The 15412-nt window shown below is 39.3% G+C and overlaps 2 protein-coding genes across 2 annotated transcripts in view; one reads left to right on the top strand and one right to left on the bottom strand.

The window, feature by feature from the left end:
• The window catches only part of LOC115809233 (dynein heavy chain 8, axonemal), a 38285-nt gene extending 27546 nt beyond the window's left edge, over positions 1-10739 (bottom strand). Inside the window, exons 1-21 of the mRNA XM_030770811.1 lie at positions 10534-10739; positions 6852-6988; positions 6539-6623; positions 6015-6166; positions 5652-5841; positions 5324-5487; positions 5048-5224; positions 4846-4959; positions 4651-4758; positions 4457-4558; positions 2828-2974; positions 2463-2660; positions 2272-2348; positions 2096-2195; positions 1893-2012; positions 1574-1709; positions 1225-1412; positions 1025-1105; positions 643-759; positions 446-565; positions 32-170 (exon numbers count right to left, since the gene is read on the bottom strand). Of these exons, the coding sequence (XP_030626671.1) occupies positions 32-170; positions 446-565; positions 643-759; positions 1025-1105; positions 1225-1412; positions 1574-1709; positions 1893-2012; positions 2096-2195; positions 2272-2348; positions 2463-2660; positions 2828-2974; positions 4457-4558; positions 4651-4758; positions 4846-4959; positions 5048-5224; positions 5324-5487; positions 5652-5841; positions 6015-6166; positions 6539-6623; positions 6852-6988; positions 10534-10612 (2731 nt within the window). The 5' untranslated portion in view covers positions 10613-10739. The remainder of the gene's footprint in view (positions 1-31; positions 171-445; positions 566-642; positions 760-1024; positions 1106-1224; positions 1413-1573; positions 1710-1892; positions 2013-2095; positions 2196-2271; positions 2349-2462; positions 2661-2827; positions 2975-4456; positions 4559-4650; positions 4759-4845; positions 4960-5047; positions 5225-5323; positions 5488-5651; positions 5842-6014; positions 6167-6538; positions 6624-6851; positions 6989-10533) is intronic.
• A 275-nt stretch (positions 10740-11014) lies between these two features.
• Positions 11015-13770, top strand: bpnt1 (bisphosphate nucleotidase 1; the record flags this gene model as incomplete). The annotated part of the gene is made up of 5 exons (XM_030770810.1): positions 11015-11279; positions 12174-12265; positions 12466-12663; positions 12787-12892; positions 12998-13770. Coding segments are annotated over 5 exons (813 nt in total), but the record flags the coding sequence as incomplete, so codon positions are not given.
• Between the last annotated feature and the right edge of the window lie 1642 nt (positions 13771-15412).

The raw sequence follows: 15412 nt of genomic DNA, 5'->3' as shown, positions 1-15412 counted from the left end.
CTGAGTCAGCAAGTCTTTCTTATTTGAAAACCTGGAGTAGGTTCCTGTGCAGATTCCTTGGCATCTTTTGATTCATAAATGGAGCTGAAGATTTCTATGAGCTCTTTCACAGCTTCCTCAATATGTCTGCTCTTCTGGTCTAGCACTTCTGCCCACTGTTTGGACTGGATCTAAAAAAATGCAAGGGCTCTCAGTCTTTGGCAGCAAAAATGATGTGGATGTTGATAATTGTGGCATGAGCATTACTGAGCAACAAAACCAACGTGTAAGAGAAATCAACACTCCTCTTTTAATCTGTATATTCAGTACAGTCTGCGATCTTACAATTACTCAAAAATGTCATCTTCATCACCAGTGAACGGTACTTTTTCACTACTTAATACCAGCCAAAGAATTCAGAATGAAACCCCTACATATACGGAAACTGTATGGATCAAAATAATACTTCGTTGGTGCTGATCAGGTCTTGTAGAGATGAAGGTTTGTCCTCAAGTAGGTCAATTAGCACAGTCTCTGAGATGTCCTGAAGTACTGTATCAATGCGCATATCACAAATATCTCTCACCTGATGAAACAGACGAGTGCATGTCAAGGTCTTGACCAAGCTTAGCTGATACACTATTTACCCAGAGAGAACATTACCTTCTTGAGATGATGGTTCAATTCAGAAATAGCCTGGTCAACTTTATTGAAGAATTTATCCAATACAAGGGATGACCATGTAAGTAACACCACCCCATAGCGAAGTTCAGACTCAACCTACATATGTAACAAAACAAAAAGGCAGTTCATTTTATTGATGTTTGTGATCTAACTGATGTGCCTTCAAACTTCAAACTGTAGGCTTCAATATGCAAATAGATATAGGACCTTGCACTATTACATGCTCATACACAGGTGCATACACATGACTGTTACTGAGTATCTGAGTATTACACTTAGACACTTAGAACTATTTCCTGGTGGGACCTTGTATCTACCCCCACTTAGTATACATTTGTTCTGTAACATTTTGATTTCTTACTTTTTTTATCTTTGATGCCATTAAGTTGTAAAACACACCAGGGATGTTCTGACAGGTTTCCTCATAAGTGGCTAGACATGTCTGCAAAATGAACCACAGAACAAAAAAAGAGAAATGTTTTAGTTTTGACATTTGATTGGCATTGTCAACATTACATATTTTTATGCCTTTTGAAAAAGAAAATTGACAAGATAATTCACCTCAAGGCGAAGTCGACAGGCTATTATGGACTTTTCAGTCTTGACCAGACGCAGAGCTGGCTCAGGTACCTCCAGACCCATCTTCAACATGCATTTTGCCTCTCGCACAATCTCAGATATTTTAGGATCAAAGTTCACGAGCAGCCTCCCTGTGTCTGGGTGACGAACTAACAACGTGGCCTGAAGAGCTACCACAACAGTAAAGGAGGTATAAAAACTAGGACAGATTATGAATTAATATCTTATTTCTACTGTGTGTGTGTGTGTGTGTGTGTGTGTGTGTGTATGTGTGAGCACGCACACATGTGAGTGTGAAAAACTAGCCATAATGTGTGACTCAGACACTTGCCATATTGTAACTGAGAGACCTCTCTCATCCAAGCCCTGTGGTAAAGCATCTCAAATTCCACAAACACAGCTGCTGTTCTGTTGTACATTCTCACCACCTCTTTACCCTCTGGAGTTGACAGGATATTGGAGTTTTTCTGTCAGTCACAGTATATGTTCATTATGTCATTTTGTCCAGGAAGAGCCGTGGTCCACCACTTTATTATTTTCTTTAGTGGTGAAATCAACCAGTTACCAATACAGCAGATCAAATGTATGGTTTCCAACTCTGTCTACTGTCTCACAAATAGAGGCAGTCAAGATACCAACTAATAATTTACCTCGACAAAATGAATGGGCTCCTCTATTCTCCTAAACAACTGTCTGACCCAGAGGATTTTTCCAGCTATGGGAGGCATGTTTCTGGCCAGAGGAGGATCTTCTCTGTGATTTTGGTAGAGCTGTACACATCAATATAAAGAGTGCTGAACACCCAATCAAAGAGAGTCTGCAATTATGATTTGATAGCGTAAACAACAAGTACCTTCTTGACAGATTCTAGCTCTGAGACATAGTGCTGAAGAATAAGCGCTACCGTGTTGGAAATTTCCATCTGCAGACAGGGCAGATTCAGTTTCTGGAACCTAAGAATCAAAAACAATGACTAGTATTTCAAGAACATACAGAAAATACAAAACTTTTAATTAAATGCACCTGTACCGTTGTAAGAGATTTAGAGCCTGCTGAGATGAGAGAATCTTTGAGAAAGATGAAGCCATGAAAGCCTGCAGCTGATTCTAGAGAACATGACCCAAAAGATATAAAGAGTTTTAATTGCCAAGAAGCTCATCATCATTAATATGACAGCACAAAGTAACTAGCACATTGTTTGTCATCAATCTAAAACGTACCTCCAGATTGTGGATTTGAGACATAAACTCAGCAAAGTCCACTTCAAATTCAGCTTTTCTGGGAGCCAGTATGTCATACTGCTTTTTCTTCATTGTAAGATAAATATTCTGAAATTTTCCAGCTAGATTATCTATCCCCTCTATGGTTGACTTGCCAAGGACAGAGAACATCTTAACAGCTGTGATCATCTGGGTGATCTGAATAAGGAACACAATGCACTGATTATGTGATAAATTGAAAAGCACCATTGATTCAATATAACAAAACCATTTTCATTAATAAACATAAGACAGGAATGTAATAATGACCAATTCAGAGTGTTCACATTCTTACAATCTAAAAGCTTTCCGAAGAATGATATTACCTTGTCCAGTCTCTTGCAGAAGCCCTCAAACTTGCCAAAGATATACATTTCTGACACCTCAAAAGGCTTGTCTCCAGGCTTCTCAAGAGTTTGCTTCTTGGTTTTGTGGAAGCAAGACTGATACTCTCGGAAAAGGTAGATGCAATCCTGTCCACAAAAAACAAAAGCGCAAAAATCAGATGACACAATCACCAACAAGTAATCAACTTTATCACTGATTTGGTGTGATAAGGTATACTACACCCTGTCACTGAGGTCATATTGGTCACATTTGCACTTACAACAGTACAGACAATCAGACAAACTACTACTGTACACTTCCACTACAGCGAATTTCGCTTCGCTCTCATTCAGGCTGAATGGGGGCAATATTCACTCTGACTGGCGAAACCAGTAGCAAATTCGCCAAGGTAAGTGAAACTGAGATAGCGAATTCTCAACTTTATGCAAATGAGAACCACACGAGAACAAATCAGTTCATCCTGTGATGTGTTTGGTACGTGACATTCTCTAGAGAGGCGGGAGTAATAAAAAAAGTCTGACCAAGATGGCGGAGGCTAAAGGTTACATGTAGCATGAAAACATGCATGATTAAAAGATGTGTGGGCAACCATTTGTGTCTAGGTCAGTGTTAATTTTGGCAGGTGATTTTGTTTTAGTCTTAGATTTACTCTTTTGACTAAAATACATATTCGTCTTTGCCATATTTTAGTCATTTGATCATTATTAGTTTTAGTCTAGTTTTCGTCAACAAAAAATCTACAAGTTTTAGTCAAATTTTAGTCAAATGCGGTTTGTGGTATTTTTCCCGATTTTGCACCCACATTGTTTGCAATGCGTTTTGTTTTCAGTTTTATTATAGCTAAAATGAATTCACAGATCCGTTTTTCTTCATCTGAGAGTAGCCATGATTTGAGTTGCCAAGTTTCGTTAGTTAAAATGTTTAACGTTTGATTTCTGGAGGAGGGAGGATATAAATTGCTTGTCTGTTCCTCTGCCTTTTACATTATCGTCTTGTTATTGTTCGTCAACGAAAATGGTAATATATTTCGTCACAGTTTTTATTTTCAAACGTGCATTTTTATTTAGTTATCGTCTAGTTTTCCTTGTGGAAAGAAGTTCGTTGACGAACATTTTTCCTCACAGTTTTCGTCAACGAAATTAACACTGGTCTACATCTACACAGGTTGTTGTTTGTACATTGCATGAACTTAGTCAAGGCCAGAGCGGTAGAAAAAATCCTCTCAACGGCTCCGGTCGGGGCAAATAGACCACTGTAGACCTTCATTTAAGCACTCGAACCTTTGAGCTAGGTGACTTGTTTGCTGTTCTCGCAACCACGCCCCCAGAGCAAAATTTCACAGGGTGAAATTTGCGAGGTGTTTCGCTGTGTGGAAGCCTAGCATTAGTGTGACAAGAATTCTTTTAAAAAAAATGATGTCTAAGTGTTATTATTGGCCTTTTTACTTGACTGTCATCTTTTAATGACCTTTTGATTTTTTTCACATACAGTGAAAATATAAACATTTCTCATACTTTACCACATCATGTATGTTATGATCAGTGTATTGGATCATGAAAGATGTGACCTGGCTAAACAGACCCTAATAACAACCCCCCTTCTGTCACCTGTATCTTCTTTATGATGTCTTCTGTGTCCTGGTCCCAAATCCGAGAGGTGCCATTGTCAGTAATATAAGCTCTACATGCCGTTACCATCTGATTTGTGACCTAAAATCACACAAACATATAGTGCAAGGAACATGAGCATGGCATTTTCCCCTAAAGAGTAAACATACAGAATAAATATGAGATGGCCTTACTTTAATAAATAACGATGTAATTCGTTCAGATGTATTGTAGTACTGGGAAACGCTGTGAATCATTCTAATGGCATTGATGAGGTTCTGGACACTCTCTGCCATGCTAACCTGAGTTAAAGTTAGATAACATATTAAAATAAAACTGGATTGTGAAAATCATAAAACCCTACCTGAAACCATCGCCACAAGACTTACAGGATCACAGTTATAGAGAGGCTGGCAGACTTTTTCTAGGGTGTACAAATATTTCACATTGTCCTTTGCCTCGTTTGCACAGTCTGTTATTCTTGCATCTAATGCCCTCCATTCCTATACAAAAGGGAAATTATGTACATAATGAAAACGGTAATGATGGATAAGGTTATGTAAATCTATAGTGGAATGCTCGGAGATTTACCTTTAGTAACTTTGAGCCGTTTATATTGAGAACACTAAGCACTGCTTTACACTGAGGACCTTTGATATGCTCAATGATGGAACTGAACTTGGCAGACATCCTCTTCCAATGCTCCAACTCTGTTAAAGGTCCTGAAGCATCAGCCTCTTTCCTTATTTGATCACTCTCTGTGAGGACCTAGACACAGAACATATCACTAAGCTGCCCAACATGGACTTCATCAGATCAGAGTAGTGAGTGGCACAGTAAGCAAGCTTTTCTAAGGGCCGAACAGACCTGTTCAATCTGTTTGCACCACATCATCAAAACGTCCTCAAGCTGATGCAGCATGTCAACATCTGCAGCTGCTGCTCTTATGTCCTCAAAAGAGACAAGCCTTGAGAAGTCAATTCCTGAGGGTTCTTTAAGATGAACTGTGCCCTCGATACTCACTTGAATGCCTGAAAAATTCATTCAGTGTTTCAAGAGCTGAGAGCTACAAGTCCTTATAAGCCTGAACCACTGTCCATGAATGCTGAGTTAAGTCACATTGTGAGTGTGGCCAGATAACTCTGCATATGCTAGACATGATTGCTTTGTTACTGCAATCTAAATAATTTCTCACCATCCAGGAAACTAATATATTGTGAGATGGTTTCTTTGAAGGTCTGCTTGACCCTCTCTCCATGTTTAGACTTGTTCAGGATGCCCCAATTCTCTGTTGCACTGATGGCTGGCATCAGTACCTTTGCAAAGAGATTCTGAGTCCCCTTCAGGAGACCCTGTGAAGCATCTAACATGGAGAAACAAATCTCCTAAAGAAAAAACAAACAGCCATGTGTAACAATGAATGACTGACAAGTTCCTCCTCTGAGGACTAAACAGAAATAAAGGAAATAACTGTAAAAAAGATTTGCTATACTGGGCATGTCTTGCAATTCCATACATCCAACACCAGGGCAGAAAGACTGAACACTAAAAATTTTACCTCATGAACATTCTTTGGATTGACAGCAGCGTCCGTCTTGGTTCGTACAAAAAAAAGACAAATTCCCTTCAGACTTGTCTCAGACAAATTCACAACTGACAAACGCAATACTTTTGCCCCTTTTGCTATACCAGGAAATGAACGGCCACATTCTGGAACAAGAGACATACGTGTTATTTCAGCACACAAATTACTTCTCAGACCATGAATATGTTATACTGGAATATATGAATCCACATAAATAAATAAAGCAGATCTAATCTCAATGTTTCTTGAAGCAGGAATGTTTTTTTTATATCAAAGTAGTCACACACTGATCTCAGAAAGGTTGGAGTAGACGGTGATCATCTTGCAGGCTTCAAGTGTTTGTTTGTTTTTTCTGCTGAAATGGCATGCTGCAGCATGGCCCAAAAACCAAAGTACAAACTGAACCATGAAAAGGATGAATTGTTACATTTAATTGCAGTAGTAGTAGCAGTCATTGTTGGGTAATGATGACTGTAATGTAAAGATGTCGATATTACCTATTCCTGGCACTTCAGAATCCTGATAGACAAATGAGATTGTTCTTGACCCTTCTTTGGCAAAGAATTCATCAAAAGGCTTCAGCTGTCCAAACAAAAATAAAAGACTTGTGTGACTAGTTCTGGTTTAAACTGGGAGTTACATCAAGAAGACTCTAGAAAAGTTGCATGTATACCATAAAAAAGTTGCATGTATACCACCATAATATAACTGCTGTGCCTGACCCACAATATTATGTGGTTTACTGTGTAAATGTTGTTACTATATAATCATGACACATAGCTGACATCGAGTTCTTGAAGTAAAACATACAGTTGGAGCATCTAGTATGAAGTCCTCAACAACTACAAGCTCAAGGGAGAGTCTGTCAGCCAAAATCTCAAGGATATATTTGTGCGCTGGGGTTAGCGAGTTCTTCCGCGTCTCCCGTGCTTCTTTGTATCTTGCCTAGAAGAAATATATCGATTCTGGAACTCAGTACTCATGAAGTATGCATACAAAGTAGTCTATATGATAAACTGAAAATAGGTTAAGTCACATGTGTCCGTGACTTTTCTAAAGTCTTTTCTAGTACTTTTCCAACATAACATTATCCGCACGATTTGTCCATGACCTCTATCTCAAAAAGTCTGTTCACAGCACTTACGAGTTTTTCTTTGATAGTCTCCTGAACAGCCTGTATACTGCTGCCTGTTCGACGGAATTTGCTCATCCGTCGCTTTAATTTATCTGGACTTGGTTCTGTGGAGCTGATCTCCGCCACATCGGAGCTAACAGGAGTACTCATCTATTTAGTGTGGAAATAATCATTAAAAGTATTTAGCTAACATTAGTCAGATAGAAAACAGTCTTACTTATTACACACGGATGGTATAAAAATGCTGGTTTGTCTCAAGTCAAGGGAATTTAGCAAGCTAGTAAGTTGGCTAGTACGGGTGCCTGAGTGAGATCTGCTAATATTGATCATTTGTTCAGAAGATTAAGTCAGCCTCAAATATTATGTTAAATATAATAAGTATAAAAATATAATAAACGTATAATAAATATTCATAAAAATAAAGTGAAAATGGGAATTCCTCATTTTATTCTAGTCTGCAAAGACCACCCGTGTTGAGGATTACAACGTTAGCTAACTAACGGGCTTGCAAATATCTCCTCTAGCTAATTTACCTGAACTTCAGCCTGGAGTATTCCTTCGCATTAAAACGGGCTACTGCGTCAATTTTAATCTAAAAAATATTGTCAAAGTCAAAACATCCGATTCACAATAGGTTTCTCATATATACATCTTATGGTTTTCGGTCATTTTAAAGTTAGACTGTGTACTGGAAATCCGTTAGTCAACCACTGAAAAATTTAGAGTTTGAATTCTGACCGTTATTCTGTACTCTGCACGTGCTGAAAACAGTACATTGTGTTGCGAGCGTGCTCCACCACATTTATCATCGTGTTTAGTGAAATTCTAAATGTGTGTGTGTGTGTCAGTGTATGTATACATACATATAGGTTTATCTAATGTGTATATGTGTACACATTCTTTATACATAATATCCTGATTTTGTCCTCATTGACGACAGAACACCGCAACACGACGGGCACTAAGACCTGGTGTATGTGCATTTATGAAACTGTTGTCCCAGAGAGGTAGTGTTGTCCTGCAGTGCAGGGTTTCCGGCAAGCAACATATCTAGAAATAGGAACCCGACATCTCCCCGGTGAGTGCGGTACGTGAGTTGCTTTTAAAGTTCATGGCCTTGATATTTACGAATACTAAGGAATGCATACATTAATTTGAAATATGCTGTGGTAGCACCATTGAGCGAACTATGGTAGCAAGATCAATGTTAAATTGTTCTCAAACTAGCCGGCAGTTCTCTTGACAAGACATGTGGGTTAATCTTTGGAGTTAGCAATTTATGATTCCATATTGACCTCTACAGCTCCTTGTGCACTGCTGTTTTTCTAAATGTGGATTATGAACGGCAAGCAAAGATAATAAACGAATGCCTTCCGTTATATCATATCCATGGTGGAGCTAACCCGTGATAAGGACTTCTGCAAATGAGCAGGGATCACACAAGTATGCTGATCGAAGTGTTTGATTATTTGTGCTTTACAAGCTGTGACAACTGTAACAGTGCATTAAACAAGCGTTATTGGTTTGTGAAGCTAAATGCAATTCACGTCAACGATATTCTATTTAATGTCCTCCAAGCACACCAAATCACAGCACAGTATCGGTTTCCTCGGAGTACACACCAGTGTAAACATTACTTCGACCAGTTTAGTTGGCGGTGTTTGATTTTACGTAAGTGAAACAAAAGATGTCAAGCAGTGGTCTGGTCTTGTCAAGGGGTTGAGTTTAGAGCATAGTGGCTGACCTGTGTTTATGCGAAGAGGGGCACTTTACCAAAAAGAAAAAAAACGGTGAAATTGAGGCTGTGGCACAAATCCAGGTTTAATTGTTAAACGTGCAGATTAACAATGACTTAGCAGTACTGTGACCTCAGCCCTAGTCCTGTCAGTGACGTTTTTTTTTTTGTTTTGTTTTGTTTTTTGTTTTTTTAACATATTTGTGGAGAGGTGTATTGAATTTCGTCTTATGTGCTCTGTCTCTGTCAGTTATGGCAGGCAGTTCAGCTGTGTTGATACGCCTGGTGGCATCAGCCTATTCAGTGGCAGAGAAGGCAGGAGCAATAGTAAGGAGAGTGCTCCACAGTGGAGAGCTGGGGATTGTGGATAAGGTGAGTTTGAAGAGGTATTAAAGGAAACATGTGAGTGACGTGGGTGGTCACATTCAGAAGTGTGCTCACACTGCCACTGTAAAGATGATATTAGTGGCCTAAAAATGACAGGGGTGGCCTTTGGTTCTGGAGACTCGGTGCGAAATTGCGGCAGTGTTTTTCATATTTTGTGTTGACTTTTTTTTTTTTTTTTTCTGCTATTTTATTATTTTAGTCTCTAGCTGTGCAAGTCATTATTTGGACATTTTTAAGAGGTGACCTGTCCCCAAAAAGCACCCAGAATAAACAAACTATGAAACTGTTTTAAGTGATAAAGCATTTTTTTTTTTAATTTATGGGCTAAAATTCAACTTCATAAGCTATATATAGTATCTTAGTTTTTTGTGTTTATCAATCAAAATCAAATCCATATGAATAGTAAAATGTATCAGTAAGGTAGCATTTTCCCAAAGGTTTTTTTTTTTTTTTTTTCATTTAGTTTTGCTAACCAGAAATCACTGCATTCCACAATTTTAGAATCAGTAAATTGGAATAATTCAGTGTCTGTTAGGCAATAAGTTCTTGTTAAATCCTCTTAGTGCAAAGGCTGAAAGTTAAACTTTTTTTTTTCTTTCTTTCTTTCCTTGTGCACAGACAGGTGCCAATGACTTACAGACACTGGCTGATAGGCTGGTTCAGAAGAGCATCTGTGCTTCGTTGTCCAAAACTTTCCCTAAGATCACCATCATTGGTGAGGAGGTATGTGTATGACAACTCTGAACAGCCCAAACAGATGACAGCCAACAGTTCAAAAGGTCACTAATAGGACATTGTGAATGTGTCTTCCCATCTAATACACAGGATCTTCCTCCTGAGGTGGTTGAAGAGGACCTCATTGAGACCAGTCAGTATGATGCAGTCTTACAGAAGCCCTGTCCAGATGAATATGCCAACTTAAAGGAAGAGGAGGTAATAGCACATCAATTAAAGACTGATTAAATATGCACCGTTTGAAATCCAAGCACAGTAGGGAACGGATTTGATATGATCGGTCATAATAAACCACAGTTTTCTTTAAGACAGTTACATCATAAAACAGGTCTCTGTCTTGTGCTGGTGTCAGCTTTGCAATTTTGCCATTGGTTCTGTCTCAGCCGTATTCTTTTATATCTTTCTCTCTTTAGATTGTGGTGTGGGTCGATCCTCTAGATGGAACTAAGGAATACACTGAAGGCAAGTAGTCAAGCAATTGTGTAAGGATAGTTTCCTGTGACAGCCAAATATACTCGTGCCAGCTGTCATGTTCTCCATCATCTTTTCTGCATAATAATTGGTAATGAGCATCTCCATAGCCACTCTCAGTTCCCCTCCTACACTTTTACCCCTTTTCCAGCAACAGGAAACGGGCTTCGTTCTGGTTCGCGCACCACATTTTGAACCGTTCGGAGCGTTTCGACCAAAAATAAATTGGTTCAGAACCTGAAAAGTTGGTTCCCAGCTGGAACTCAATAGTAGGTTTTTCCAGCGTGAACAGTGTCGACATCAGTGGGCGTGTCAAAAACCTCGCAGGTAATCAATGCGATCCGCCATCTTGCTACTACCGTTTACCTCCGTTGTGTGTTGCGCAATGCCCTCCGTTGATAATGGCGCATCCTTGATTACAATGGTTACAATGGTTCCACTCAAAACTGGTGGAAATGCAGGCTGGTCCGCTAGGTGGCACCAAGGGTCAAAGAACCCTGAACGGAACCGGTTCAAGAATCCTTTCCCTGTTGGTGGAAAAGGGGTGTCTGTGGTGATTGCTCTGTGTTCTTTGAGTGCTCTTCTTTATACCATGTGTCGACTTACATTTTCATCTGTCTGATATACCTGCTGCTCTCCTGTAGTGATCTGCTCTCCTCTCTGTTTTGCTCTCTCTTCCTTCCCTCTTTTACTGTTCTGTCTCTGCTCGCAGCGGGGCGGTTATTGTACAGCTCTGTTATCAGTCTTGACGCCCAGCACTACTGCACACCTTCCAGTACGAGGACAGAGGGTTGCCTCAGGTTTAGAGGGGGAGGGTGGGGGAAGATGACACAGAGATTGAGAGAAGGAGTCTTTAAAAATGACGCCATAGTTTTATATGAAAACACACCACACACTCAACATTCTGATTTAGAATAATTAAGCTGCTTCCGTTTTCGGCAGTAGGAAACTTGCTTCAGGGTTTCAGTAGTGCATGTTACTTAAAATACTGCAAACTTTTACTTATCCTGAATCAACATGAAAGGTTATGAACTTTGGCTGCATGAATATTTTGATCTCATTATTCATGCATGCACCTCATAAATAGGCCTACATTTGCTTTTTTTAATTTACATTTTTATAGTCCAGGTTTTTTATTTCTCAGTAAAGCAAATTCTTAAAACATGAATCAGATGTTAAAATGATCAGTGCTTCATGTGCTGTGTGTTATGAGTAATAGGATTTGGAACTGCCACCTCAACTAAAATTTATAGAAAAAAAGATGATTCATTTTAATATCTTGGGATATTATTTCAGATTTTTCCTCTCTACCTCCAAACATATAACACAGATGCGATTGGAACCTGCATGACAAAGTAGTACACAAAAGACCAACTGTTTAAAAGTTGTGCAGCTAGCATTCACAAACATTTGTGTCCTACATGTTTCCAGTTACCTGAGTGTTCCAATCTCTAATCTCAGGGCTAATCTCTTTGTCAGAACAGTCTGGTTCAACATGCTCCTCCACATTTGTAGAAAACCTCTATTTTGCTGAGTGTTTCTGGTTCCAGAATAGATGTCTTCACATGTATTTTTGAACACCATGTTCTGATAAGGCTAGGTTGGTAGCGTGTGTTCTGAACTGAGATAAGATGACCATGCTTGATTTTTTTTTTTTTTTTTTTGTCAGGACTCTTGGACCACGTGACTGTGTTAATAGGAATCGCTCACGGAGGCAAGGCTATTGCTGGAGTGATCAACCAGCCCTTCTTCAATTACCAGGTCCTCACTTTCCTTACTGTTCACTTTCCTGTTGTACATGCAAACTGTGTCACGTTCACTGTGTAGAAAAAGTGAAACAGAACTAAATGGAAGTGTTCTTTTCAGTTCTTTTCAGGCTTTTTCTAGTTTGCTCTGTTTAATTTTGATCCACCGCGGACTCTGCTCTACTTAAATTGAGACCGTGTTATTGGTTCTCGCAGATGGGAGCTGGTGCCACCATGGGAAGAACGCTTTGGGGGATACTGGGATTGGGAGCCTTTGGTTTCCAGCTTCAGGAGGTTCCGGACGGGAAGAGGATCGTCACCACCACCCGTTCCCATAGCAACAAACTGGTCACAGATTGCGTGCAGGCCATGGAGCCTCACGATGTCATCCGAGTGGGTGGAGCTGGGAATAAGGTGAGTTAACAGTTGACAGTTGTGATGGATGAGATGGTGTGATGATTCAGCAAAGGCACACACACACCCTGTCTACGGGACGTGTCTTCATTTCCTCTGTCTGTGGCTCTCCCATCCCTGCAGATTATCCAGCTGGTGGAGGGAAAGGCATCAGCTTATGTGTTTGCTAGTCCAGGCTGTAAGAAATGGGACACGTGTGCCCCAGAGGCAATCCTGCATGCAGTAGGAGGTAAACATTCTCTGACTGACAATGCATGGAACAGGGATAGATCCAACATGATGTGTGACGTCATCTGTAAAATGACTTTTATTGTCTCTCTGTGTGTTTCTGCAGGAAAGCTGACAGATATACACGGTAATGCATATCGGTACGAAGCTAATGTGAAACACATGAATTCTGCAGGAGTGCTGGCAACACTGAGAGACCATCAGTACTATGTCAGCAGGGTACCGCAGTCAGTGAGACAGGCTTTAACCTCTGACTGACACACACACACACACACACACACAGTAAGCCACAAGCCCTTATGCAGTGGCTTACACTCACAGTCTGTGCCTTCAACCCTTATCCAATATAGTGTATATTACAATCAGTCTGTATGTACTGACATATTTTTTCTACATGGGTATGATACACTGATCATTCTGAAGATTTTAGCTGTCAGCTAACAATTTACTTTATACTGGGTTTAGTCATAGTTTCAGTTACTTAAATCAGTGTTTTATGCAGTAATGAAAAGGGACCAAATTTATATATACACTGAGTTTTATAATTATTGTGAAGAAATGTTTCATAGTGGGGTGGGTTACCTGTCTTCAGTCGTAATGATAAATGCTTCAGGAGGTGTTGTCAGCATTACTGTTCTGTTTATTCCACTCAATGTGTCTGAACAAACTGATTTTCTTCTTAAGACATAAATGTTTTGTTATGCAAACTAACATGTGAAAAGATACAAGCCAACCTACAAAGACTTTCTGTGTTTTGCAATGCCTGATCAATGATAAAATCTGGACGATAAGCTCTGAACTTTCCCCTTTTCTCACAAATTCATTGTATTCACATCTGCATGGTCTCTCATGCAAAAGTTTTTTGTTTGTTCGTTTGTTTTTCTTTTTTTCTTTTTTTTTTTTTTTTTTTACACATGGTTAAATAAACAAAGCGTTTTTTAAAAATTGCTCCCTGTCCTTTGGTCTGTGTTGTATATATGTAATACACCTACAGGGTAACAGTGAGGTCAATACACACTGTGATTATATTATGTGGACACAAGAGAAAGCATATTTTATAAATTAAAAACTATTTATTTGATGACAGAGCCTCATAAGAATGTGAAACAGACTTGTGTCCAGCAGGACAAAGAGATATCATTTTGAAAAGTGTATCGATAAATATAAAACATGCCTGTTCTACTGAGCAAGAAACACTGAGAAAGGGATGCAGCCACCATGGTAATGCGGGTAAAGTGTTAATGTGCTGCTATGGAAGAGGGCTTTAGTTGCATTTTATTTTTACACACAAGGCAAACAAACAAGTTGGTCAGAGTGGGAGATGGGACTCAACACACATTAGGAAGAAACGAAAGCATTGTCATCACTGTCACTGTTAAAGTTATTGTGAAGGCTTCTGAGGAGATAGAGAAGCAGAATTCAGTGAAACACCACAGAGCAGCTATCAGTCACATTATGCCACATGTCTTCTTTGCAAGGGCCTTTTTCTGACCCCTCTGCACCCTTTAGGTGATCCTCTATGGACATGTAGATTCGCTCGCTGGGCTCAGTCATTTTCGACAGAGGTTGTTCTTATTGAAGCCCTGCTGAATGCTCCTCAGTGGCGGAGCCAGACAATTTTTAGAGGGGTGGCCAGGCTGAGACCATTACTCACATTTGAGTGGCACAGAAACTGATGTCTAGTACAAATAAAAAAGATTTCTGCATTGCTAATCGCGGTACGCCAAATAGTCCATTTTTTTGGTGACTCACTCTCATCATTTGCTTGTACAGGTAACAGTGACTGCTATGTAGAAGTACACCATGAGGACTCAAATATGTAACCTTCAACTGATTAAGCAAAAGTTAGAAATGGTACTGGGTACCAGTTAGTGTGGAGGCCACATATGAAAATGGCAACTTGGCTAAAAAAAACCAAAACAAAGATCAACAAAGATACCAAAGAAGTTGCCATACCACACAAGATTTTAGATAGCTGGGAAAAATTAGGATGATTCCAAGAGCCCAGCACTGACAAGGGCCCCTCATGGAACACTATTATTATTAGTAGTATCATAAGTATATTATATTCTGAATATAACTGAATTTTTTATTTATTTGTTTTTCTTTTTTTTTTTGTTCCACTTCACACCCAACCATTGCTGAGGCCTGCAACACCAGTTATCTTTATTTGTTTTTATCGTATTGTTTCCCTGTCTGCCGGTGTGCATGTGGGTGTGTGTGTGTGTCTGAGTACACCCAGTTAAGTATGAAATCATTTAGTGTCTTTGAAACAGCGTTTCAAATCTGTACCGTTAAAATATCAGACTCATAAGCACAAATGCACTTGCACATATATTTGAGAATTACATTGCAAAGAATTTACATTAGTCATTGTATTTCATGAATATACAAACATAAATTGATATTTGGGAGATAAATACATTTTTATGGGTATACTTTACAATGAATATACATTTTTTCAGTGTATTTCCATCTCGGTGATGTTAATGACCACACTTAAAGCTAATACACATATATA

The sequence above is a fragment of the Chanos chanos genome, chromosome 4 (assembly GCF_902362185.1).
Source record: "Chanos chanos chromosome 4, fChaCha1.1, whole genome shotgun sequence".
In the NCBI taxonomy this organism is placed as follows: Eukaryota; Metazoa; Chordata; class Actinopteri; order Gonorynchiformes; family Chanidae; genus Chanos; species Chanos chanos.
Note: the sequence above shows the minus strand (reverse complement) of the source record. Positions and strands in the feature narration are given on the sequence as shown.